Source organism: Saimiri boliviensis, chromosome 5, assembly GCF_048565385.1.
Source record: "Saimiri boliviensis isolate mSaiBol1 chromosome 5, mSaiBol1.pri, whole genome shotgun sequence".
NCBI lineage: Eukaryota > Metazoa > Chordata > Mammalia > Primates > Cebidae > Saimiri > Saimiri boliviensis.
In genome coordinates this window covers 120,380,118-120,407,768 of record NC_133453.1, presented here as the reverse complement: position 1 = coordinate 120,407,768, position 27,651 = coordinate 120,380,118, and the positions used below count along the sequence as shown (strand labels likewise).

Here is a 27,651-nt window from a genome sequence, read left to right as displayed (position 1 = left end):
GCCTCACACCTGCAACATCAGCTCTTTGGGAAGCCAAAGTTGGCAGATCATGAGGTCAAGAGATAAGAGACTGTCTTGGCCAACATGGTGAAACCCCGTCTCTACCAAAAAATAAAACAAAATACAAAACCTAGCTGGACTTGGTGTCACATGCCTGTAGTCCCAGCTACTCAGGAAGCTGAGGCAGGAGAATTGCTTGAACCTGGGAGGCAGAGGTTGCAGTGAGCTGACGTCATGCCACTGCACTCCAGCCTGGTGACAGAGTGAGACTCTTTCTTAAAAAAAAAATATATATATATATAGATAGACCTTAAATAAAAATTACTTCATTGCTAAAAAATTCTAATAATGATCTGAGCCTTTCACAAATCATAAGCTTTTTGCTGATAGAGGATCTTGTCTTGATGTTGATGACTGCTGACTGAACAAGATAGTGGTTGCTGAAGGTTGAAGAGACTGTGACAATTTCTCAAAATAAGGCAGAAATAAAGTTTGCCACATTAATTGGCAGTTTCTTTCACAAAAGATTTCTCCATAGCATGCAATGCTGTTTGATAGCATTTTCTCCTCAGTAGACCTTCTTTCAAAATGGGACTTACTTCTCTAAAATCCTACTTCTTTAACAACTAAATTCATGTAATATTCTAAGTCCTTTGTTGTCGTATCAACAGTGTTTCCAGCATGTTAGTCAGGACTAGATTCCATATCAAGAAACTTCTCCTTTCTCTTCATCAGTAAGAAAAAACTTCTCATCCATTCAAGACTTATTGTGAGATTGTATCAGTTCAGTTTTATCTTCACGTTTCACTTTTAATTCAAATCCTCTTGCTGCTCCTACCACATGTGCAGTTATTTCCTTCACTGAAGTCTTGAACCTCGTAAAATTATCAGTGCTGACTGGAATCAGCTTCTTCCAAACTCCTGTTAATGTTGACATTTTGACCTTTTCACATAAATCACAAATGTTCTTAATGGCATCTAGAAATGTGAAAATCCTAGATAGTGTCTTCTTACAATAGAAGGCTGTTTTGTCTACATTGAAAATTTGTTGTTTAGTGTAGCCACCTTCATCAATGATCCTAGCTACGTCTTCTTGATAACTGGCTGTAGTTTCAACATCAGCACTTGCTGCTTCACTCACTAACCTACTCACAGCAGCTTCCAATCCTGCAGGCTCCATTCTTAAAGTGCCCTATCCAGGTGTACTCCTTTTTATCATTTATACTGTATTTTAACTATACATTTTCAATATTTAGATACACAAACAATTACCATTATGTTACAATTGCCTGCGGTATTCAGTGCACTATCAGGCAGTATAAGTTTGTAGCCTAGGAGCAATAGGCTGTGCCATACAGCATAGGTCAGCAGTAGGCTTTAGCATCTCTGTTTGTGTAAGTATACTCTATGATGTTCACACAACCATGAAGTTACTTAATGACATGTTTCGCAGAACATACCCTGGTCATTTAGTGACATGTGATTGTACATTTTTTAAAAATCATGATTAATTTTACTGATGATTTCACTAGAAAAGCTTACTAGAGAATTATTGAGAAATTATCAAACTAAGATAGAGAATATCAGTTTTCTAAAATTTCTTTTATTGCTTGAAAGCTTGAGTTTGATTGTTTGTAGCACATACAGCCCATTGTGGGTTTTGTGAATAAAAGGTTACCTCATTTTGGAGAAAAACATCTGTCAAACACTTAAATCTCAATAATTGTAGTTTGTTACTCATTCCTTCCAGTAGAAATACTGTTCCATGAGAAACAACGTGATGAGTTTAGTGCATAACTCAGGCAACTGCCCGTATGCTTTTCCGCTTTTTGACATACTTCACCACACAGATATTAAAAAGATCTTCAGAGTCAAGATTTAGTAGAAATAATTCTTTTTTTACTACTTAATTCTTAACTGCAACTGGTTTATTTTTAAATTGAGAATATATGGCCATAAAGAATAGAATGACAATTGTTTGGAAAGGGTGCCTGGAGTGTTACTCACCACTGCTTTTGCATCACAAGTGAAAATTTCAACCCATGGACAAGGACAAAAATGTCTTTGTGTTATTATAAATACAGTTTAGACTTCTGTGGCCCCTGTCTTCCTGAAGTCCACAAACCTTACCCTGGAAACCTCTGCTGTAGGGTAATAAAGACATGGAATAAAAATTTGGTCATGGTAATGTGATAGAAGCAAACAGCCCATGTGAAGGATGAACTTAAATATGACTTCATAGAGCCATAACACTTTAGGGTAAAAGAATAACATCATTTCAGGTGCATGTATATACAAATGTGTGTGTAACAATGTGTGAATGTTCTTCTCAGAATGTGAAAAGCCTTAATACATTTTTCATATTTAGATTCTTTACTCATATTCTGGAGATGTTAATTTGAAAAAGGTCTCAAAAAGAGGTTTGAGAATGATTAGCATTTTGAAAAATTGACTAATTTAGGTAATTAAAACTATGAGTAAATCCTGAAGCTCTTGACTTAGGTACTCAAGAGATGATAAGTTTGAGGTAAAATTTAGTAATAGTCCTTCAGAACCTAAAAGTATATTCTTTATTTGATGAGCACTTTGAATCTCTGCTGAAAAGGAAAAGAGCCAGTATAAAATGTACCAGAAATTTGAGATCCTAAGAGATGCACGCTAGTTTGTGGTTCATCTTGAGTGTTTATATGTTTTTTTTGTGAGCAAGCATGTATGTGTAGTGCTTCAAATGCAATTCTATGCAAAGAATCAAACACATGAAAGCAGCATTTTTCTGGTTGAAGAGATCTGATCACATGACCTCTGTCCTTCCCTCATCTCTTCTCTGTCCTGAAAGAGTTCACTAGAGTCCTTAGAACACTGCTGGATATAGTGTGATTTAGTCCAACTGTTTGTCTTTGCAAATGCAAAAAAAAAAAAAAAAAAAAAAAAAGAAAAAAAGATACGTAAATAAATGATCTAGCCAACGAGACCTGCTAGTGAAGGGTTGACCTTCTAAATCTGATCAGTGTTTTTGCAGCATCATGCTTATCCCCTTTTGAGAATAGAGAAGCAGAAATTAGATTTATTACAGTGTGCTGGGCACTGCAGGAAAAGTGAAGGCATTGTAAGAGGTAAACTTCTTGCAGTTTATGCTTTTGTTTTATGTGTTTAGTATGAATTTCCTAAAAATTATTTCTATATTTGATTAAAAGAGAGCAGAGTTTGGGGAGAAAAAAGAAAGAAGCAGATAATAAATAATATCTTATTTATCAGCTGTCCTCCTCATTCTATTTAATATAGACACAGTTTGGTCTTAATTTAGTAACTTACCCCATGTTGAATTTTAAAAATGTGTTTATAATTAAAATATGGCTTTCTGTACAGAAGTCTCATTTTGGAAATATACTCAGGTAGGAAAGAACATTAATTGGATGATTATCTGACCCAGGAAAGAATTTAAATAAAGGAGTATGTGTTATTAGGCTTTGTCAGCTATTGGGATAATCTGAGTCAAAAGTAATTCCAGTTAGTAAAATTTATGAGAAATTGACCGTACTCTTTTGTTTATGTTTTTTTCTTTTCAAGAAACCTAGTTATTGCTGTAATAAGAGATTAGAAAGACTAAGAAAAGGCAAAAAAAAAAAAAAAACAAAAAACGCGATATAAAAGGAAATCCTTGGTATGCCAAGAGGAACAAAGGTGATTTCCTGGGACTATAAAGACAGATGTGGTGTGATTGACTTTTTGACTTTTTCTTGAATGGATGAATTAGGTTTCACAATACTAAGGGACAAGCTATTTGGTTTCCTTCATGGAAGAGCCTGAATTATAGATTATTATTTTTGTGATTCATATTTTGAACCTTACAAAGTCAGCATAGTTAAATGCACCTCTGAAAAGAGACTTCTGGATAGACTTTACATTTCACTGTATTTTTCCGTTAACTATAAAGAAGCAACTTCATATTGTGTTTCTAAAGGTAAATCTGAGAATACACGTACAAACATTTTGGCCAAAGAGAACAACTATGAAAATAACAAGGCAGCAAATCACAGTGCCACGTGTGTACCTATGCAACAATCTTGCATGTTCTTCACATGTACCCGAAAACTAAAATGCAATAAAATAAAATAAAAAGAAAGTAACAAATAGTCCAAGAGAATGAAAAACATTTTTTGTGTGTCTGAAATTGAACAATTTGAAGTTATATTGCTCTATTTATCTTACATTTTAATAATAAAGACAGTGGCTTAAATTAAATGATCTGAGTACTTTGCTTGGTGATTTCCATATAAGTCTTCTTCTATGTGAAACACAAAACAAAACATGACCCAAAACATCTATGCAAAATATACCAGGATGTATCTTTTTATTTTTTCTGTTCTCCTACTGGATTAGTTCGTTTTCACACTGCTGATAAAAACATACCCAAGAATGAGCAATTTACAAAAGAAAGAGGTTTATTGTACTTAACAGTTTTACAAGGTTGGGCTGGCCTCACAATCATGATGGAAGGCAAGGAGGAGCAAGTCACATCTTACAGGGATGACAGGAGGCAAAAAGAAAGCTTGTGGAGGGAAACTCCCATTTTAAAAATCACCAGATGTCGTGAGACTCATTCAGTATCATGAAAACTGTGCAGGAATGACTCATTCCTGTATTTCAATCACATTTCACCAGGTTCCTCCCATAACACATTTTGAATTGTGGGAGTTACAATTCAAAATGAGATTTGGGTGGAAGCGTAGCCAAGCCATATTATCTACTATGTACTTTTAGTTCTTAAATTTACATTAAAAACTGTAAATTTCTTAAGTAGGAAAGAACAAACTTTTGTTCATTTTCTAGGTGATAAATTAGAAAGCATTAAAAGCAAACTTGCGATCTTATCTTGATCTCAAATGACATAAATTTAGACAATATTTCATCTGATGCCTAAAGTTTCAGCATCCTAGGGAAAGAAAAGAATGCAAATAAAAAACTAAAATAAGAATAGAATTTATATTTCAGATGTTAAGTACTAAAACAAAACCTCAGGATCTCGTGACTAGTTAGAGAATATACAAACAGCAGATATTTTGAAAAGTCTAGAATTTAATCTTGACCATTGTGATTTGCATTCTGTAGTTTCAACTAGCTCTGCAAGGAGGGGTAGAAGTGATGTTATTTCAATGAGCCATTCAATAATATTTAAAATGGAAATGCACTAGACTATCCCATATGACACTAACCATGGAAAATGAAGAAAATGATAAGAATAAATAAATATTTAAATCACAGTCCTGGGAATAGAGGGGATAGTACTGGGAAAACCCAGCTAAAAGAGAATCATGTGAGCAGAAAGGAAAATGGCTTGTTCTTCTTGTGGGAAATTTTGAATAACTACCTGATTAGATTTTTCTTTCTATTTCTGTTTTAATAGGAAATTATTTTGAATAAGATTTAAATTAAAAGAAATATTTCTGAACCTCTAATATCAAGAATAAACTAGATAAAACTAACACAATTATTTTCAACAAAGAGGTACCAAGAACTTAAAGTCATAAATTAGCTTTTCTTCAGTTGAATGCTGAAGAACTTTCTTTTTTTCTTCAAAGATTATGCAGCTAACTCATTTCAAAAGGCCATTTGAAAGCAAGATTGGATTTTTGGAAGAAAGAACAGAAATACCCATAGCAGTCTATGATCTTAAATGACCAAATAGAGCAGAGAAATGAACATGGAGTGAATTATTCAATTTCAGTTCTGTTGCCACATTCATATTGCCAAAGTTGAACTTTTTACCTAAGATACAATACCTTGTATTTAACTAATGAGGGTTCTGTTTCTAGGTCTGAAAATAATTGTGAATTGTTAAAACATGCATTTATTTGAATTTTTGTGCCACTATTCATAATTGTAACATAGTATCCTATAGGATTAACAAATATGTACATCTTTAATAGCAACTATTAACATACATTAGGTTTTTCAGACTTTCATACATGTATACACTCTCTCTCTATATATATGTGTGTGTATATATATGTATATATGTATGTATGTATATATATATATATGTATAATTGTGCCTTATATTTAGTTACAGAATTACTAGAGATGAGATATATTCTCAAACATCTTGCTAGTAAAGGGAACAGTCTATGAGAGGTACATATTCAATTTTAGCAATATTTTTTATATTAGGGACTAAGTATTGATTTTAGAAATTTTCTCTAAAGGTTAATAAGAAACAAGCTTTATATGAAAGAACATCTCTTAAAATGATTTACAATCTATGTCATTTTTCTTCTGAGCCACCTTCTCATTGTTCAGTGTGAGTGATTGAGATGAATGATTGATACCCAGTTTTCTCTGTTTGCTAAGTAAAAATAACGAGAAAGTTATTTAAATGTATTAAATAGTAAGATTTCTCGCAGTGATTCTTCCTGGGTCTGATTCTAATATAAATTAAGTTTCTGCTAAATTAGATTGCAATGTGTGTAATAAATGTTTGCTGATGACAGAATTCAGTTGTAACTCTAAATTACCTGTAACAAGGAGCAGGGGGTAAGCTTGGAATTTAAGGCATATTGTAGACAATTGTCTTGAAGAAAGAAAAAAAAAATCCTACGTTGTAGTGAATGCTGTGACATTTCTCTCTTTGAGAAAGGAGAATATGCTAATGTTATATTCCTGGGCAAGTTAAGGCAGAATGGGATGCTAATAAGGTCCAGAGGGGCTTTCTCTAAGGAGTTGGATTTCAGTTGGAAGAAAGGTTCTTGTGGCTAAAAGGCAATAATAATAGTCTTAAAATATTTTTTATAAAATTGTATATTGTCTTGTCACAAGACACTATTAAGGAGAAAAGGAAAGAAAATTTATTTTTTAGGAGTCACTATAGCTTAATGAAGAAAAAGTCAGAGAGATGCAGGTTCAAATTTCAGCTTTGCCAGTTAGTAGCCATGTGGTCTTTGTCAAGATTGCTGAGCCTGTAACTGTGAAATGAGGATACCAATACCCAGTAGGGCTGGGGGGACATTCAGAAGAGAGAGGATTGATTGCAAAGGATGAATGCCCCAGATGATTATGATGAGACACGGGGAAAGCTCATTCATAAAAAGAGCTAGGGGATAGAAGTTAGTCTTGGAGGCTATTAAAAAAGAATCTTAATTATTCATTATATGTATAAGGAAGGAGTCTTTATTCTAGGAATGAAAAATTCAAGAGACCTCAGGGGTAATACCTAGCAGCTAAGAAAAATTTAAGGAAAGGAACAAAGAAAGCAAGAAAAAAGCAGAAGAAAACCCAAAGAAATGAATGAAGCATATAGTTTTCTCAGTATTGAATAAAGCCAAATAAATTAATTTGTAGGTTGCACATATCTCTCCTTTTGATTATTGTTTAGACAGAAGATTTATTTAGGATTATTTGAATTACTTTGAAGAATTGGTTTTAGGATAAGTTCCAGGGGCAATTGGAGTGAAAAAAATCTTCTTATTATTAAAACTATTAAACTATTCCAGAATGCAGAAAATAAATACAATTTCAAAAATATTGAATAAACATGTTAATATTCTAAGTGATTTATATAATGCAAAATGGAAAATAAAGGACTGTGTAGTTTTATTCATCAACATAAATGTAAACATTTAAATAAAAGGTTAACATAATTAACAGTATAAAAATAATAATTCAACATTGTTGGTTGGATTTTGTTACAGACATATAGGGTGCTTGTAAATAGGATATTTTATTTATGTAATTTTTTATCAATGTGTTACAGGAGAAAATATATATATGTAAAAGAGTTTGATTTTAACACAACAATTTTAACTATGTTCATTGATTGCCTGAAATCATAGTTCTGAACTCAACATGCAGTCTTTTAGAGTGTCTAAGTCCTTATGTGTGGTTAGTGTTCCATTTTTTCCTTTGTATACAGTGTCTTACAAAGACAGCATAAAATGCAAAATAGAATTTTTAAAAATCAACCCTTTTACAGGATCCTTCTGTGTTTCCATTGATTCAATAGGAATTTCCTAACACAAATAATTAGGTTATTTGTAAATAATTATTTAACAAAAATTGTGCCATATTCCCTTCCTCACCTAAAGATAGCAAGAAAGGCAAAAAAGGAATATCACTAAGACTATGATCATTCAACATTTTTTTTTCCTAAAAAAAATAAATTTTTTAGTTTTAGGGATTAGGTCTCACTCTGTTGCCTAGGCTAGAGTGCAGTAGTGAGTGGCACAGTCATGGCTCACTCTAACCTTGAACTAACTCCTAAATTCAACTGTTCCTCCTGCCTCAGCCTCCGAAGCAGCTGGGATTATAGGCATGAGCCACCTTGTCCAGTTCAATGTCATCTTTCACATTCAAGCTAGTTAAATAATTTACTGGAGTTCAACGAATGTTTTTTCAAAAATGAAGTTGGAACAATTAGGCATCCATAGACACAAAACAAAATAAACAAGCAAACAAAACTTTATATTAAGCCTCATGCCATGTGTGAATATATATAAAAAGTACCTCAAAATAGAGCAGGGACTAATATGTGAAATATAAAACTATAACCTTTCTTAGGAAAAAGTTTCAAAAAAAAGAAATAGGTGAAACTGTTAGAATTGACAGCAAGATTCATAAAAGGAAAAATTGATTACCTGGACCTCATAAATAATGATACCTTTTTCTCTGCAAAACATTTTTTGAAGAGGGTGAAAAGACAAGTTATAGACTGGAAGGAAATATTTGAAATTCACATATCTGGCAAAGGATTTGTATTTAGAATAGACAAAGAACTCTTCAAATTCAGTAGTTGAACAAACACACAAACAAAATAATTCAGTTAGAAAATGGATGAATGACATAATCTTCAGATATTTCACTGAAGATTATATGTGGATCATAAATAAATGCATTAAATGATGTTCAACCTCATTAGCTACTGGAGAAATGCAAATTAAACCACAAGGGTATATCACTACACATATGCAAGAATAGCCATTTTTTAATAACGTCAAATGCTGCCAAGGATGTAGAGAAACTGGATCATTTATACATTGCTAGTGAGAATGTAAAGTGGTACGACTACTCTAAAAAAGCATGTGGAATTTTTAAATAAAATTATGTCTTAACATTTGACCCAGCAACTGCATATTTGAGTATTTGTTTTGGAGAAAAGAAAATTTATGTTTGTACAAAAATCTATAAATAAATGTTCATAGCAACTTTATAATATCCCAAAACCAAAAGTAATAATAACTCAAGTGTTCTTCAACGAGTGAAGAGTTAAACAAAGCTTGGTGTATTAATACCCTGGAATATTACTCAGCCATCAAAAGGAATAGATTATTGATGCTCTCAACTACTGTACTTGGATAGATCTCAAGGGAATTATTTTGAGTGATAAAAGTCAATCCAAAAACTTAGGTATGGTATGATTCCAATTATATAGTGTTCTTAAAATTACAGAATTTTAAGGATGTAGAATAGAGCAGTGGTTACCAAGGGACCGTGTCTGGGACTGTGGTAATAAAAGGATAGCACAAGAGATGCTGGTGATGGAACTGTTCTTGACTGTGGTGCATGTCACACGTGATGCAGTTGCATAGAACTAAACACACAAGAACGCACATGCATAAATGAATACATGTAAATCTGAGGAAATCTCAATAAGGTTAATGGAACATATCAATGCCTGTTTCTTTTTGTAATATTATTATCCAGGATGTTACTTGTCATTGAGAGAAACTGAATGAAGGGTACACAGAATTTCTCTGTAATATTTCTTGCAACTCCATATGAATCTTAAATTACCTGGGAAGCAAATGCATGCATAGTATAACCAGTTGCTTAGACATTGGAAAATAAATATATAAATAAAATAATATTTTTACAGTTGATATAATTATGTAGCAAATAACTCAATAATTATTGAAATTTTTAAGAAAATATATGGTATATAATGTAATCATTAACCTGTGGATATAAAAGTAATTTAGATTGAGAATGAGAAATATTCTTTTCACAATACCGAGCTATATATACTTTGTGCTAAATTCAATTTGAGGACTTATATGAAAAATCAAAGATAAAGTAGTATTAATGTACATAAAATGTGGATGGAATAGTTCTGAATGAAAAGCCTTAATGTTGTGCAATATTTAAAATTTTCCAGTTTCCTCTGGGTGTGTATATGTATATAGTGTTTATATAATGTATATATAGTTTCCTCTGGGTGTGTATATGTGTATAATATATATAGTGCTAGTTTAATAAAATTTCTATTTGAATGAGTTGTAATATGATTTTAAAGCTCACATGAAGGATGTCATGTTTGAAAATTACCAAAATATTTTTTGAAAATAAGATTTTTTGGTGCGGTGTTACTTACAGCCTTATTTTTTATTAATTCACTTTTTTCTTAAAATGTAAATGAAATATGTGGAACTCGTTAGGAACAAACTAAATATTTTTGGAAGACAAATAGATGCATGAATATAAAAGATTTATATATAATACAGTTTTTTTAATTTAACAGATTAGGATCATTTATTTAACAGATTCTGCTAGCATAATCTCTCTCACTGAAATAAGCACATGCCTATCTCCCACCTTTACCTATTTAAATTCATCGTATCCAATAAATTAATATTTTTCAAATATATATGATAAAATATAATTCTCTAAAAATTGAAGGGATCTGATTAGACAAAATAATGGTAAATTTATGTGATAGAGAAATTTAAAAATTTTGAAATTTATCTCAATAAAACCAAGGTTTGATATACATATAGGTCTCATAGAATAAATATATTACTGAACCCCTAATAAAATGAGCTCATCTGATTAAAATACCGTACTTTTCTGATGGAGGCTGAAATCTGGAATTAAGACATTTTTTGGCTTGTGAAACAACAAACACTTATCCTTTTATCTCAAATGTTCTTACTCCATTACCCTTACTATTCCCTTCCTCTGCCTTTTGAAACCTGTAATACGCAGGGTTTTTTAAAATAGGTTTTTTTGCTAATAGATTATTTTTCAGCTGAATTTTATATTCACAGCAAAATTGAGTGAAAAATACAGGAATTTTCCATATTCTCTTCCCCCGACCTGCCCCTACCCCATGCCTTATAAACATGCATAGCTTCCCGCGTTGTCAAAATTCCCCACCGGAGTGGCACATTTGCTGTCACTGATGAACATATATTGACACATCATTGCCACTCAAAGTCCATTCGCACATCATTGCCTCTCAAAGTCCATTCGGGTTCACTCTTCAGTGGAGTGTATTCAGTGGGTTTGGACAAGTAAATAGGGACATGTACCCACCATCATAGAATCATATGGAATAACTTTACCACCCTAAAAATTCTGTGTTCACCTGTTCATTCCTTCCCTCCCAATTCTTAGCAACTGCTGATATTTTTACTGTCTCTATAGTTTTGCTTTTTTGAAAATGTCATATAGTTGAAATTATACATTATGTAGCCTTTTCTTATTGGCTTCTTTCACCTTGTAATATGCATTTAAGTTCCCTTCATGTCTTTTTATGGCTTGATAGCTCTTTTTTTTTTTTTTTTTAGCACAGAATAATAACCCTTTAAAAAAATTTATCTAGTTTATTTAGCCCTTCACCTACTGAAGGACATCTTGGTTGCCTACAAATTTTGCTGATTATTAATAAACTCCTACAAACTTTGTGTGTGGGTGTTTCTGAGCTAATATATTTTCAACTTCTTTTGGGGAAATACCAAGGAGCATGATTAATTACTGGATTGTATGATAAGCATTTGTTTAGTTTTATTAAAAAAAAAAAAAGACTATCTTCCAAAGTGGCTGTACCATTTTGCATTCTTATCCAGGAATTAATGAGAGTTGGTCATTTTATATTTGAGGCCTTCTCTGATTTTTTTTTTTTTTGAGACATTTTCTTTCTGTTTCCAAACTCATTTAGCACTCATTTAGTGTCCTTATCCTGACGATATCCTTATACAGACATATATATATATATATATATATATGCATGTCTGTGTGTGTGAGTGTGTGTGTGTGTATGTATATATACATGTAACACATGTAATTTTTTTTTTGAGACAATGTCTCACCCTGTCACCCAGACTGGAGTATAATGGTGTAGCAGTACAATCTCAGTTAACTGCAACCTCCACCTCCTGGATTCAAGCAATTCTCCCGCCTTAGCCTCCCAAGTAGCTGGGACTACAAGCACACCAGCCTAATTTTTTGTATTATATATATATTTTTGGAGACATGGAGTTTCGCCACGTTGGCCAGGCTGTTTTCAAACTTCTGACCTCAAGTGATCCACCCGCCTTGGCCTCCCAAAGAGCTGAGATATAGGTGTGACCCACTATGCCCGGCCTTACATCTATTATATTTTTTGTTAAGCATGTGCAAACACCTCAGCACAGGACAGAAATATGTCTTCTGTCATTTACAATACTGCACTTATAACCTTGAAATTTTTTGAATGAAATTAGAAAATTTATGAATGAATTTAAAAATTCTGGTGTGTCAGACTGCCAGGCAAATGATCAAATGCTTATCATTACCTAAGAGCATTTTGTTTTGCAAGTCTCTATACAATCACAATGTCTTATGCTAAAATTAGAATCAAACAATTCTCACTATTTTTACTATAATTTTTTTTTCAATTTTTTCTTGGCAGTTATTTTGTAGGTTAAATATATGATTAATTTATCTGAAAGGGAATTGCATTTGAAGTTATTGACTCTTTGCCCCAGCTTTTTAGCTAGAAAAAAGCAAAGCTCTTGCTGCAATAAGTATTGAGGTTAGTACATATCCTTGACATTTTATTTTAAACCAGAGTGAAGGTCACAGCTGAAAGGTTACAAAGACGAATTTATACAGCAAATAAACAATACTATTAATTTTCAAAGAAAATGCAATATTGCTGTCTATAGCCTCTTGCATCTAAAAGGGTGTTTGTGATGCCTGATTTTAGTATTCGAGCCCTTTTATCGCTCCATTTCTTAGATATTAGAATATAGAAAGAGGTTCACACCCAGCTTATTTATCAAAGGCTAGTATAAAACATGTGCTTTATCATTAATATTCTAGTATTTTATTATTTGAACTTTAAGTCAAATGTCAAATCTACTTTTTATTTGTTTTGTACTAATTTTTTGGTGGACGTATGTAATTATTCTGCTTACTTGGTGAACTTTTTTCTGACTTGAGAGTTTTGTCATACAGTTTAAGTTCCTCAACTCTACCGTTTTTGGTTTTTACATCAAAACTGTACATTTCAGATGAAAGAATATGTCAACATGAGTTTGGAAAGGGGCTGAATTATAGTTAAATGATAGAAGATCTGCCTTTTTAGATACAATGTACAACAGGAATTCTTAACTGATTTTATATTATATTACTAATATATAACATGGGATTGCTCTATAAAATTTGTACAAGATCAGGACAGTTTTAATAGTAAAAATAGTTTCATTTATTTAAAAAGTCATTAAACAAAGTTCAAATGCTAAAAACCATGTCAAAATGGTCACTTTTATATTGTTATCTAGTTAATATATTTTTTGAGCAACTATTTCAAATTTTGTAATTTGTTCCTTTTAAAAAACGAACATAAGATAGGTATCTAATCTAGAATTTCCTTTATTTTAGATGAACTCACAAATTCATCTGAAACCAGATTGTCTTTAGAAGACCTCTTTAGGAAAGACTTTGTGCTTCATGATCCGGAGGCTCGATGGATCAATGGTATGTGTACACCTTTTTAAACACTGTATTAATTTTGAGTTCTATATAATTCAAATTTTTAAAAATGATATTTGTAGGCTGGGTGTAGTAATCCCAGCACTTTGGGAGACCAAGGCGGGCAGATCACCTGAGGTCAGGAGTTTGAGACCAGCCTGACCAACCTGATGAAACCCTGACTCTACTAAAAATACAAAAATTAGCCAGGCATGGTGGTGGATCCTTGTAATCCCAGTTACTCAGGAGGTTGAGGCAGGAGAATCGCTTGAGCCTGGGAGATGGAAGTTGCAGTCAGCTGAGATCACACCACTGTACTCCAGACTGGATGACAGAGAGAGGCTGTGTCTCAAAAAAAAAAAAAAAGATTTTGTAGTTAATATTTTAATTGAAAGTGTGCTTCAAAGATTACATGGGTATCATTTAAAGTAAAACCTTGGTTCTTGTGAGAGAATATCAATTCCTAAGATAGGGCTTCAATAAATTATTTGGCAAACGTTGAGTTGACAGTGTTGTGTCTGCTGCTGTCTCATGATCATTAGTTATATGACTTTAAGGATATATTACATCTCTAGCATATCTCTAGATAATTCTTCTTAGTGTAGCAGTGTACATTTTGGGAGCTTGTATGTGGAAATGTTAAGTGCTTCAAATTTGACAATATGATTGGTTTTGTTTTTCTTTTTGTGGTTTTCCTTTTTAAGTTTAAGTGTTACAAACTAGTGAGACTCAGCAAAGTTGAAATGACTTGGAAAAAACATGGAAATATATGGCACTATTTTTTTCTGGCCTGCAAAAAAGCCTCCTTAGGTTCTCTTAAGTCAATCTCTAACATAAAAGTAAGAAAATAAAACCACCGAGTGACTTCATGGACTTCACTTTGTCTTTATGGAAGATAATAAGGGCATAATGTGTTGATGAATCATTGTTTAATCCTTTGAATATTCTAATTTGCCCAACTATACTAACCATTATGGTTGAATAGCTGTTAATATTTACCCTTCACTTTATTTGGGCATAATATCTTTGCTTAGTTTTGAGGCATAGAGCATATTATTTGTATAATAGATAAAAGGAGCTCTGCCTTTTTAGCTAATAAAGATCATCATATTTACAGTCCATTCCTTCCACTCTCTTACTCTAATTAAATGCATTTATGATGGTGAATCAAACTTTAATTTATGGAAGCTGTAAAGAGAATGTAATTTAACCCATGAGGGCAAGATTCAAATCATGTGTGTTTACTTGACACTGATATGGCTCCTGAAGATCTGCAGGCATTTGAAATTTGTTTTTTGAATAAATGAATGAATGATTTTAATTGATGTGCAGTCTCATTTTCACATAAACTTAAATTTTAATTGAAATCAAAGAGAAGGTAAGTGTGTATTGTGGTGATAATATTATGGATAAAGAACACAAGGTAGTATTTTTCTTAATAAATGTGTTTATTTTTATTTTGAATAGTTTATAAATTTGAGGCTAGCCATATTTTTGCCTTTGCATTGTGATTATTTCAGATGTACACTGTAATGAGTGCTATAACTAAAGAAGGCCAATAAAAAAAGATAATTATCACCCAAAAATTGTCCAAATACAGAAATCTCTCGCAAATAATTATTCTAATGTGTGATTATAATTATGCCAATCACCTGCTTACTCTGTAGCTAATGTTTTCTACTGAGAGTAATGACAAAATGGAAATTGCTAGAATTTAAAAAAAAGTAGTATTATGAGTCGTCAGATTTGATATGCTGAATAATCTAGTTTTATTCACCATGTTTTTGGACAAATTACAGAAATTTTGTAGTCTTTGACTTGGAAAGCATGAAAAATTATGGGTCTCATCTCCCTTCTCAGGCTAGCTTGGACTATTTAGAGGCATTTACTCCTGTGTATAATTGACACTGTGATATTGAAGCTCCAAAGGACAGGACGTATATTTAAGTAGTGAACTGCATGCTAAATTAAGCCATATTTCAATATCTAGGACATAGCTTATCCTCTTATACTTCACAAGTTACCAAAATAATATATTTAGAGCTTATCATTTTTCAAGTAATTTCTTTATTATTCATTGATAAATTTGCTCCTGAGAAGGCATCCTGGGACAAAGCTGCAGTGTTATTATAATGTTCTAAGTTATACCTAAATGTTTAATTTTTATAAAGAATTTGACAAAAAGGCAACTCTTTAAGTTGGAATAAACAGAACTTAAGCTCTGAAAGCATGGAGTCTTATAAATACCATCGAAAGGACTGGCTCATTGTCAGTAGATTGTGTGTGCCCTGAGTTACTTTTCAAGTACAGGAGTGAATCTGTGCTTTTATCCAACCCAGATCTTTCTGGAAAGTGCTAGATACTTGGCCTATTTACATATTCCTCACATAGCCTGGAAATACAATAGGAAATATATGAATAGGATGTGTAACCTTGGCCTCATTATCAACAATTATATCTAAATGTAACATGTGAGCTTTTTCTTTATTCTCAAGTGATGTCTCAACAGTTTTTCTTAGTACATATGTCACTTAAAGGAGTTTGAGCTAAGCTTACTTGGAATCATCATTAATTATTGGAGGTCATCATAGAAATGCTGGATGTATTATTGGTCAAAGGGAAGTAGGGAGTCTTGACAGCCTTGACATGTGTAGGTTATAGTGAGGCAATGCCATTCATTATGCTGTGTCTCAAAAAATGTATCTGAGAACATCACTGTGGACTTGGATGGGTGCTCCTATTCATGGTTAGCTTAACAACGGGCTTACCCCAAATCTACTCATATCTTTGAAATCTCCATTTTAATAGCATCTCCATTCTAGCGATATCACCTTGAAACCTGAAAACCCATCTTAAAATTATTCATCTATCCACACACATTTGATAATCAATTGATCACCAAAGAAATAGCTAACATTGAGTGCCTTCTACTGAGGCTCTGTGATGGATGCTTTATGAACATATATCATAGGACTGAATATGACATCAAAGTTAACCCCAGAAAACTGAGGCTTAATTCAGAAACTTACGTGAACACACACCTAATAAAAAGGCAGAGGCTGATGCTGATGTATAAAACTTGACCTCTCTCATTGTTTCACTCTGATGCGTCATCCTCATATCTAACATATTTATCAAGTACCTCCTTGACAATCCAATTGTAACAGTCCTCATTGCTGTTGTAGGGTGGAAAGGTATGATAACTTTCCTCACCCACCATAAAAGTCACGGCCAACGCTGCTGTAACAAAAGACCAGTTAAGAAGAGAAAAGCATAACACATGTATTTAATCAAAGTTTTATGTCACATAGAAGACTTCCAAAATGCAGACTCAATGGCCTAGGGAAAACTGTCCATTTGTTTGCTTAGGTTCAATAAAGTATGGGCAGTGTATTGAAATGTGACTGAACAAAAAGGATATATTCTATCATAATAAAATGAGGGAGAAACCCAGCAAGGCTTATCTGTTCAGATCCTTCTTGGTCTCCCTGTGTAACATATAATCCTCCCAGATATAAGGCAGAACTCCCCTGGAAAGTGGGTCTTATGATCTCTTATGACCACATTTCCTTGTGACAGCTCCTACGCAGAAAAGTAGAGGAAGGTTAGAATATTTCTAGATTTTATGGCTTGCTTGGAAAGAATGATGATACTTTTTATAACCTGTCCTGAAGTAAAGGAATTCTGGTTTCTATGACTTGCTTCAGGGTTAGCAGAGAGGTAGGAGACAGGAAGGCAAAAAAAAAAATCAGATGTAGACTTTGCTTCTGAGACTACCGGAGGAGGCCTTCCAATGTCTTAGTCAGTTCAAAGTACTCAGCATGCCACTGCACCATATTTAGAGGTATCATTTTCTGAGTCCCAACACTATTAATTTTTTCATGTTGAATATAACAGTAATATGTTTATTTCCCCAGGTACATTCATATAGTGGTAACTTAATACAGTCACTAGAACTAGAATGTATATACATGTTTACTGACTTGATCATTATCTAGAAAAGTGAACAAAGTGACTTCAAAACAGCATTGATAGTATGTGTTATCACATTGTCTATTATGTAATGGTGCTTATCTCCAAATTATCTTTTCCTTTCTACTTATTTTGTTTTATTCTCATTTTTTTCAATAAATATGTATGTTTGCATGGGTTATTTTTCTTTTATAATTTTAACTTTTTATTTTAGATTAGGGGATGCATGTGCAGGTTTTTTACATGGGTATATTGCAACTTTAGCAACCTTAGGATATTCATTTTGAGCTATTATATAAAATAAATCAAGTGATATTTTATTTTTAAACCATGTCTTCCACTCTGTGTCAATAGACAGTTCCAAAATTTATCTGGCAGAATAGAAGCAATTGCAATTATCATTTGATCCCAAAATATGTTGTAAATTTTAAATACATCTGGGTTCCAGTGGACAAACATACCATCATGTAATGAGATTTTACTGTGCAACTAGTGTGTCATTTGCTCACCCCATGAGTTTGACCACACCTGCTCAGTTGTATTAGTCCACTTATCATTTGTTATGAACCTGCAGCAATATCAAATTGCTATGAAAATTTTTAAATGCTTACCCACAATTAAACTTACCTGTTCGGGACCAGTGGCCAACCTTTCATCAACTGGCTGTAGGTAGACAACATCACACTTAGCACAGCCCTTCCCTAGGAGATAATACACCATGAGGAATAACTGTCAATATTCAATGAATACTCAATAAATGTTTCATTATCATAATGAGAACAGTTGTGTATGGAATGTGATAGAAGTTGTTTCACATTCCTTTTGAAAAATGGCATACTGGAATAAGTGATAATATGTGAGGCTTTGGGTTTTATTTTGATCTTATTTGACTCACTTGTTACATGTTGGAAAAAATTAAACTCACTTGTTATGTGGGATTCCAACATAGATATTTTAACCTGCTGCCTTTGTGATGTGTGACAGTATAACATGTGGAAACAGGAGAGTCATTAAATCAAGGTAAGCCATGGTCTTTCAGCAAGTTATCTAAGCCTCTTAAGGCTTGGCTTCTTCATTCAGAGTCAGGATATTAGCGCCATAGCTAGAAGCATAATACAAAATAAGAGAGCAAAAATATGTAAAAAGTGAAGATAAAAAGGTAAAAGGTTAAAAAAAGAAAAAAATATAAATAAAAAGTCAGGGTCTGTAGCCTTCTGGATCTTCAAATGGTAGCACTTCATATAACTAATTTTAGAGATGTTCTGAACACCTGATATTTGTTAATAAATGTACTGGGAAGTCTCACTCTCATAATACATGCAGGATATTGAAGAGGCAGTGAAAAGTCACTATTGTAACCTTTATGAAAAATGAGACATTATTGTAAATAATATCAGTAATATTTACTATAATTAGGGGTACCATAAATAGGAAAACTAAACAAATAAATCTGTGTTGTTTCTTGTTTGTTTTGTGACACTCATTTATCATGCTAGAATTACTGTCCACTAACTTAATTTGGTTGAGCTGCAGAAGATATTGGGTTTCTCAGGGAGCCATTTCTAACTCCAAAGATATTATTACCCTCCCTTTATCCTATATTCAGCCCTCAGTCAAAACTATCTTATTTTGTATCTTCTTGACCAAAAATGTTATTTTTTATAATCATCAACCAAACTCATAGTTAAATAAAATAGAGTTGAATTTATGTTCATGAGGCTCTTGAAGATAACATGTATTTTTCTTGCAACATAATTTATAAAGACAAAACATTGCCTAGATCCTAAATGTATACAATTAGGTATTTGGTCAAATAAATCAATTTGCATCTATTTAATGGAATACTAGGCAGCCATAAAAATTAATCTTTAAAAAAAGTAATGAGATTGCAACATGCTCAGGATAATGTATTAAGTGAAAATAGCACAATAAGGAATTACATATATAGTATATTCACAGTTGTATTACAGGCATATACACACCTGTATATGCAAAGAAAATAATACTAGACTTTAATATGCCAACATATTAAATAATTTTCTGATAGAGTGATTGAGTTATTTTTATTTTTTTCTTTTTGTCTATACTTTCCAAATTTTCAACAAGTATTCTGCTGTTTCATATGATGACAATTTTTTATGCTAACTATGGATATTTAAACTTTTGTTTGAAACTCAAATCTAAAAGGTAATGGTTACTAAATTTCTCACTAAAATGTAGATACATTCAGCTAGACAAATATTAATTTTGTTATTCTATATGTGCCTTTTGTCTCAAAGACCTTTAGGAGAAGGAGGTACAGAGAGGAGCATGAGATTACTAAACCTGGGAGGATGAGAATGTTCTTAACACAGCAATGACTATTAGACTTACAAGGCATGGATTCTTCCAATAGCAGTTTCACTTCCTTGTTTCCCAATATGTTGAGACATAATATTTCCTGTAGTTTATTGTGTTCTTTTTTCTTCCAGTAATCCAAACCTCTGCAACATGCAATTACCTATATAACAAACCTGCATAGTACCCTAGAACCCAAAACAAAGGTTTTTTTTAAAAGTCAAAAAAAAAAAACACCCCAAAAACAACAACAACAAAAAACATGCTGGTGAGGCTGTGGAGAAAAGAGAATGCCTGTATGGTGCTGGTGGAAATGTGAATTAGTTCAGCCACTATGGAAGGCAGTTTTAGGATTTCTCAAAGAACTTACAGTAGAACTAGCATTGAACCAGCAATCTTATTACTGGGTATACATGCAAAGGAAAATAACTTGTTCTACCAAAAAATCCCATACATTTGCATGTTCTTTGCAGCACTATTCATAATAGCAAAGATATGAAATCAACCTAGGTGTACCAAAAAGGTGGAGTGGAAGAAGAAAACGTGGTACATATATACACCATGGAATACTGTGCGGCCATGAAAATAAACAAAATCATGTCTTTTGTAGCAACATGGATGCAGCAGGAAGCCATTATCCTAAGTGAATTAATGCAGAAACAGAAAGTTAAATATCACACATTCTCACTTGTAAGTGGAAGCTAAATCTTGAATATAGGCAGACATAGAGACAGAAACAATAGACATTAATGACTCCAAAGATAGGGAGAGGGAGAGAGGAACAAGGCCTGAAAAACTTTCCAGTGGATACTATGTTCATTATCTGGGTAACCTGGATCAAGAGAAGTCCAACTCTCAGTAACATACAATATGCCTTGTAACAAACTTATACATATAACCCCAAATCTAAAGTAAAGATTAAAATTTTTAAAATAAAAGGTAAAAACACATAGGAGGCTATTCAAATTTTGACAAACCTAGCTCCTGATTCACAGACCAGAGACTTTTAAATGAATTTCGGAATGTTATTCATTGTTATCAAGGTGACTTTTCTTTTTAGAATAATATATGTCAAAGTATCTTCCTATCAAGAGCAGATAATTTCCTACTAAAACTAAAGAAGTGCTTAAAAAGCATACCATGAAGCATATTTACTTCTCTCCAAATGACCGAAAATGATTTTATGTATTGCTATGTTGTTTGTTAAAGCTTTTACTAAAGTTTGGATTAAATTTTATCCACATTAAAACTGTTAGAAATCAATACAATTGAAATAACTACTATAAAAATTCATACAGTAGCAATCTTATATACTAACTACAGATATTCAAACTTTGTTTGGAATTTAAATAGCTTTCTTCAAGAAAATATTTTTAATATTTCAGTTTATCTTAAAATGGGAATATTTAAACTAAGCACCAAGAAAGAAAAGAGATTTACTGATAAAATCCAGTGTTAAAATTTAGAAACAAAAAAGCATTTAACAAAAAATAAATATTTCTATGACCTACATTTGCAATGATCAAAGTACTTAGAATTTGAAATACAAACTAAACTTCAGAATAAAAGAGCTAAATATTTCTGTTACCACCTATTTCTTGAAATATAAATCTACATTTTGATTTTTAAAATCAGAAAAAAAATGCATGGGGAAATGGGATGAAACAGTTATGTTTGGAATTCATCAACAAGGATTTACTGAGCTTCAAATACGTGCCCTGCAAAGAGCTTCATATATTCCAGATGGAATCTGTTGACATTTGAAAAGTTTGTAGTAAAATACCCAGTGTCCTCATAGTCCTTTGGTATTCTATACAATAGCTATTGGTCTTGGCTTGATGGCCCAGGAAATCTGTCTGTCAACACAAATATAGATTAATAGATACATTGACATTGATGTCTATCTATCAATCTATATATCCACCTATCTTTTATCTATTCAACATGTATTGAATAAATTGAAGCATAGCCAAAAATTTTTCTAGGTACAAAGACATAAAGATGAATAAACACAGTCCCTTTGCTCAAGGACATTATGAATATAGAGGGTTTTTTCCTCATTGTGCACAATATCTTTCCAGTTGTCTGAGGCTTAAAAACTAAAATTGTGGCTGGGCGAGGTGATTCATGACTGTAATCCCACCACTTTTGGAGGCCGAGGCAGGCAGATCACAAGATCAGGAGATGGAGACTATCTTGGCCAACATGGTGAAACCCTGTCTCTACTAAAATACAAAAAATTATCAGGCATGGTGGTATGTGCCTGTAGTCTTTGCTGCTTGGGAAGCTGAGGCAGTGGAATCACTTGAACCTGGGAGGTGGAGATTGCAGTGAGCTGAGATCAGGCCACTGCACTACAGATGCAACAGACCAAGATTCCATCTCCAACCACAAACCAACCAACCAACCAACCAACAAACACACTAAAATTGTAATCAAAAGGCTGTGATTTGGAAAGAAAGTAGATATAACTGAAGAGCTGCAAAGAGTATTCAATCCAATTATGATTCTATTCAATTATTAACTTTCTCCAAAATCCAAAACACATCTTCACATGTTACATCTCTCTCTTCACTATAGTGCAGGGTACACATGGCACATTTTATTGAGTTCCCTTTTATACAATCTGCCTCTCTTTTTATTTGATACAGTCTTCACTTACATATGGTAATGATCATGACTAATATATACACATATCACTGACATGTAATTATGGTACCTAGAGACTATAGAAACTAGATGAAAATAATAGGTCTAAAAGAATTAGGCAATAATTAGGTGATCAATTTCTCGGTTATCATTTTTTAAAATCAGATGTTGAAACAATGAGAGATCCGTTTAAGATAGTTGGAGGGGTCTTTATGGAAAAGACAAAATTCAATCTCAGTCAGGAGGGCAGATGAGCCCAGGGGATGAAAGAGGACATTGTTGGGAAAACAAGGATGTGTTATGACAAAATCACAGAAATGAGCATAGTGTGTAAGTTTAACTGTAAGGGAAATGCTATACTTGGGGAAGGGTGGAGGGAACCCTCTTTATATATAAAAATAATGGAAAATAAAGCTTAATAACTCAGTATTGACATGTAATTAGGATCTGTATATTCGGTTATTTTACTGTTATTGTTATACCTCGATCTCCTTTAGCAGATTAACCCTGTATTAGGTTTTAATTTGAAACAGAAGAATTTAAAGTTGCTCTGATAATAGTCAGCTATTTTGCTGAAATGGGAGATATTAGTAATAAGAACTGAAGTAGGAGATTTTAGTAATAAGAATTTACCTAATATATGTGCAGTAACTCAGAATTTATGTGTATGTTTCTACTTTTCTATGGCACTTCTACACAAGCTATTTATTTGCATTTTTTTTTTTGGAAAACCCTTCTTAGGGAGGCTGGATGGACATTATTTGTGTTTTTATATGAGTAACTCGAGAAAAAAGTTTTTTCCACTTCTCTCGGATTCACTCACTATTAAGTTCTGGCTAGAAGCCACCTCTTTCATGTTTAATATTTGGTAGAAATTAAAGTAGAGAAAATGCTTTAAGTGAATTTTTAATTATATATTATCATGAAGCAAACATTTAACAATGTTTTTAATTAATTTTTAAAACACATAGAAGTAAGGAAAACAATACTAAGAGAAAGATAGATAAGAATAAGGAAAGATTTTCTTTGTAATTGTATGTGAATGTTTCAATTTCATTAGAGTGTTTAGATGATTTTGAGAACAATGCAATTATTCTTATACCATTGGTTTTACATGTAAAAAAAGAAGTCATTGCAGATAGTCATAATAAGAAACTCAAATTTAGGATATATTTATGTTTTTTTCAACTTTTGTTTTAGATTCAGGGGTACACGTTATTACCTGGGCATACTAGGTTGTTACCTGGGTATATTGTATGATCTGAGTTTTGGAATATGATAGAATATGTCACCCAGGTAGTGAGCATAGTACTTAATAGGTAGTTTCTCAAACCTTGTCTCCCTCCCAACTTCCCTATCCCCTGATATTTTCACCAATGTCTAATGTTCCCATCTTTATGTCCATGGGTACCCAATGTGTAGTTCCCACTTTACTTGTGGTATTTTTTTTTTGGTTTAGGTTTTTGTTTTTTGTTTCTGCATTAGTTAGCATACCATCTATGTTGTAAAATGACATGATTCTGCTCTTTTTTATGGCTGCATAGTATTCCATGGTACGTATGTACCACATTTTCCTTCTTTCTTTTTTTTTCTCTGGGTTACATGTGCATAACGTGCAGGTTTGTTACATCGGAATATATGTGCCATGGCAGTTTGTTGCACCTACTGATCTGTCCTCTAAGTTCTCTCTCCTCACCCCCAACGCCACAACAGGCTCTGGTGTGTGGTGTTCCTCTCCCTGTGTCCATATGTTCTTATTGTTCAACTCTCACTTATGATGAGAACATGTGGTGGTTGGTTTTCTGTTCCTGTGTTAGTTTGCAGAGGATGATGGCTTCCAGCTTCATCCATGTCCCTGCAAAGGACATGATCCCATTCCTTTTTATGGCTTCATGGTATTCCATGGTATATATGTACCACATTTTCTTCATCTAGTCTATCATTGATGGACATTTGGGTTGGTGTTATGACTTTGTTATTGTAAAAAGTGCTGTAATAAACAAACATTTGCATGTGTATTTATAGTAGAATGATTAATATTCCTTTGAGTATATACCCAGTAATGGGATTGCTGGGTCAAATTGTATTTCTGGATCTAGATCCTTGAGGAATCACCATACTGTCTTCCATAATGATTGAACTAATGTACCTTCCCACAAACAATGTAAAAGTGTTCCTATTTCTCCACAGCCTGACTAGAATCTATTGTTTCTTAACTTTTTAATAATCACCATTCTGACTGGCATGGGAAATTATCTCATTGTGGTTTTGATTTGCATTTCTCTTATGATCTGTAATGTTGAGCTTTTTTAAATGTTTGTTGGCCACATAAATGTCTTCTTTTGAGCAGTGTCTTTTCATATCCTTTGACTGCTTTTTGATGGGGTTGTTCATTTATGCTTGTAAATTTGTTTAAGTTTCTTGTAGATTCTGGGTATAATACATTTGTCAGATAGGCATGTTGCAAAAATTTTCTCCCATTCTGAAGGTTTCCTGTTCACTCTGATGATAGTTTCTTTTTCTGTGCAGAAGCTCGTTAGTTTAATTAGATCCCATTTGTCAATTTTGGCTTTTGTTGCAATTGCTATTGGTGTTTTCATCATAAAGTCTGCTCATGCCTATATTCTGAATGGTATTGCCTAGGATTTTGTCTAGGGTTTTTATTGTGTTGGGTTTTAGATTTAAGTCTTTAATGCATCTTGAGTTAATTTTTGTATATTAACAAAATGAGGAAAGTGTCCAGTTTCAGTTTTCTGCATATGGCTAGCCAGTTTTCCCAGCACCATTTATTGAATAGGAGATCATTTTCCCATTGCTTGCTTTTGTCAGGTTTGGCAAAGATCAGATGGTTGTAGACGTTTGGTATTATTTCCGAGGTCTGTGTTCTGCTCCATTGGTCTATAAGTCTGTTTTGATTCCAGCCCCATGCTGTTTCGGTTACTGTAGCCTTGTAGTATAGTTTGATGTCAGATAGTGTGATGCCTCCAACTTTGTCTTTTTGTTTAGGATTATCTTGGTTATATGGGATTTCCTTTGATTCCATATGAAATTTAAAGTAGTTTTTTCTTATTCTATGAAGAATGTCAGTGGTACTTTATGGGAATAGCATAGCATTGAATCTATAAATTACTTTGGGCAGTATGGCCATTTTCATGGTATTGGTTCTTCCTATCCATGAGCATGGAATGATTTTCCATTTGTTTGTGTCCTCTCTGATTTCCTTGAGCAGTGTTTTGTAGTTCTCCTTGAAAAGGTTCTTCACATCCTCAGTTAGCTACATTCCTAGGTCTTTTATTCTATTTATAGCAACTGTGAATGGGAGTTTATTCATGATTTTGCTCTCTGCTTGTTTATTGTTTGTGTAAAAGAATGCTTGTGATTTTTGCAAATTGATTTTGTACCCTGAGACTTTGCTGAAGTTGCCTATCAGGTTAAGGAGTTTTGGGCTGAGATGATGGAGTTTTCTAAATATAGAATCATATCATCACAAACAGACACAATTTGACTTTCTCTCTTCCTTTTTGAATATTCTTTATTTCTTGCTCTTGCTTTGTTGCCCTGGCCAGTACTTCCAGGGCAATAAGGCTAAATTCAAGAGCTTCTGCACAGCAAAAGAAACTATCATCAGAGTAAACAGGAAACCTTCAAAATGGGAGAAAATTTTTGCAATCTACCCATCCGACAAAGGGCTAATATCCAGAATCTACAAAGAACTTAAACAAATTTACAAGAAAAAAGAAATGCATCAAAAAGTGGATAAAAGATATAAACAGACAGTTCTCAAAAGGAGTCATTTGTACAAGCAACAAACATATGAAAAAAAGTTCATCATCACTGGTCATTAGAGAAATGCAAATCAAAACCACAATGAGATAACATCTCACACCAGTTAGAATGGCAATTATTAAAAAGTCAGGAGACAACAGATGCTGGAGAGGATGTGAAGAAATAGGAACACCTTTATGCTATTGGTGGGAGTGTAAATTAATTCAACCATTGTTGAAGACAGTGTGGCAATTCCTCAATGATCTAGAACTAGAAATACTTTTTGACCCCAGCAATCCCATTACTGGGTATATACCCAAAGGATTATAAATCATTCCATTAAGACACAGGCACACATATGTTTATTGAAGCACTGTTCACAATAGCAAAGACTTAGAACCAACCCAAATGCCCATCAGTGATAGACTGGATAAAGAAAATGTGGCACATATACACCATGGAATACTGTGCCGCCATAAAAAAGGTTGAGTTCATGTCCTTTGCCGGGACGTGGATGAAGCTGGAAACCATCATTCTCAGTAAACTGACACAGGAACAGAAAACCAAATACTGCATGTTCTCACTCATAAGTGGGTGTTGAACAATGAGAACACATAGACACAGAGAGGGGAACATCACACACCAGGGCCTTTCGGTAGATGGGGGGCCAGGGGAGGGATAGCATTAGGAAAAAATCCCAATACAGATGTTAGGGGTGATGGATACAGCAAACCACTATGGTACATGTGTAATTATGTTACAAACCTGCACATTCTTCACATGTGCCCCAGAACTTAAAGTATAATAATAAAAAAAAAACCAGAAATCTCTTCTGCCAGATACCCTAAATTATCTCACTCAAGTTCAAAGTTCCACTTATCTCTAAGGCAGGGGCAAAATGCTGCCAGTTTCTTTCCAACACAAGAGTGACGTTTACTCCAGTTCCCAACAGGTTACTCATCTCCATCTGAAACCATCTCAGCCTAGACTTCATTTTCCATATCACTATTAGCATTTTGGTCAAAGCCATTCAACAAGTCTTTATAAAGTTCCAAATTTTCTCACATCTGTCTGTCTTCTGAGCCCTCCAAGTTTCTGGGAAGTTCTAAACTTTTCCACAGTTTCCTGTCTTCTTCTGAGTCCTCCAAACTGTTTTAACCTATGCCTGCTATCCAGTTTCAAAGTTTCTTCCACATTTTGGGTATC

The 27,651-nt window shown here is 33.3% G+C and overlaps 1 protein-coding gene across 3 annotated transcripts in view; it reads left to right on the top strand.

Moving 5' to 3' along the window:
* DPP10 (dipeptidyl peptidase like 10) overlaps positions 1-27,651 on the top strand; it is a 1,392,171-nt gene that overhangs the window by 893,697 nt on the left and 470,823 nt on the right. For all 3 annotated transcript variants that reach the window (XM_074399881.1, XM_074399880.1, XM_003931538.3), the window contains exon 3: positions 13,633-13,728. In XM_074399881.1, coding sequence (XP_074255982.1) covers positions 13,633-13,728 — 96 coding nt within the window. The remainder of the gene's footprint in view (positions 1-13,632; positions 13,729-27,651) is intronic.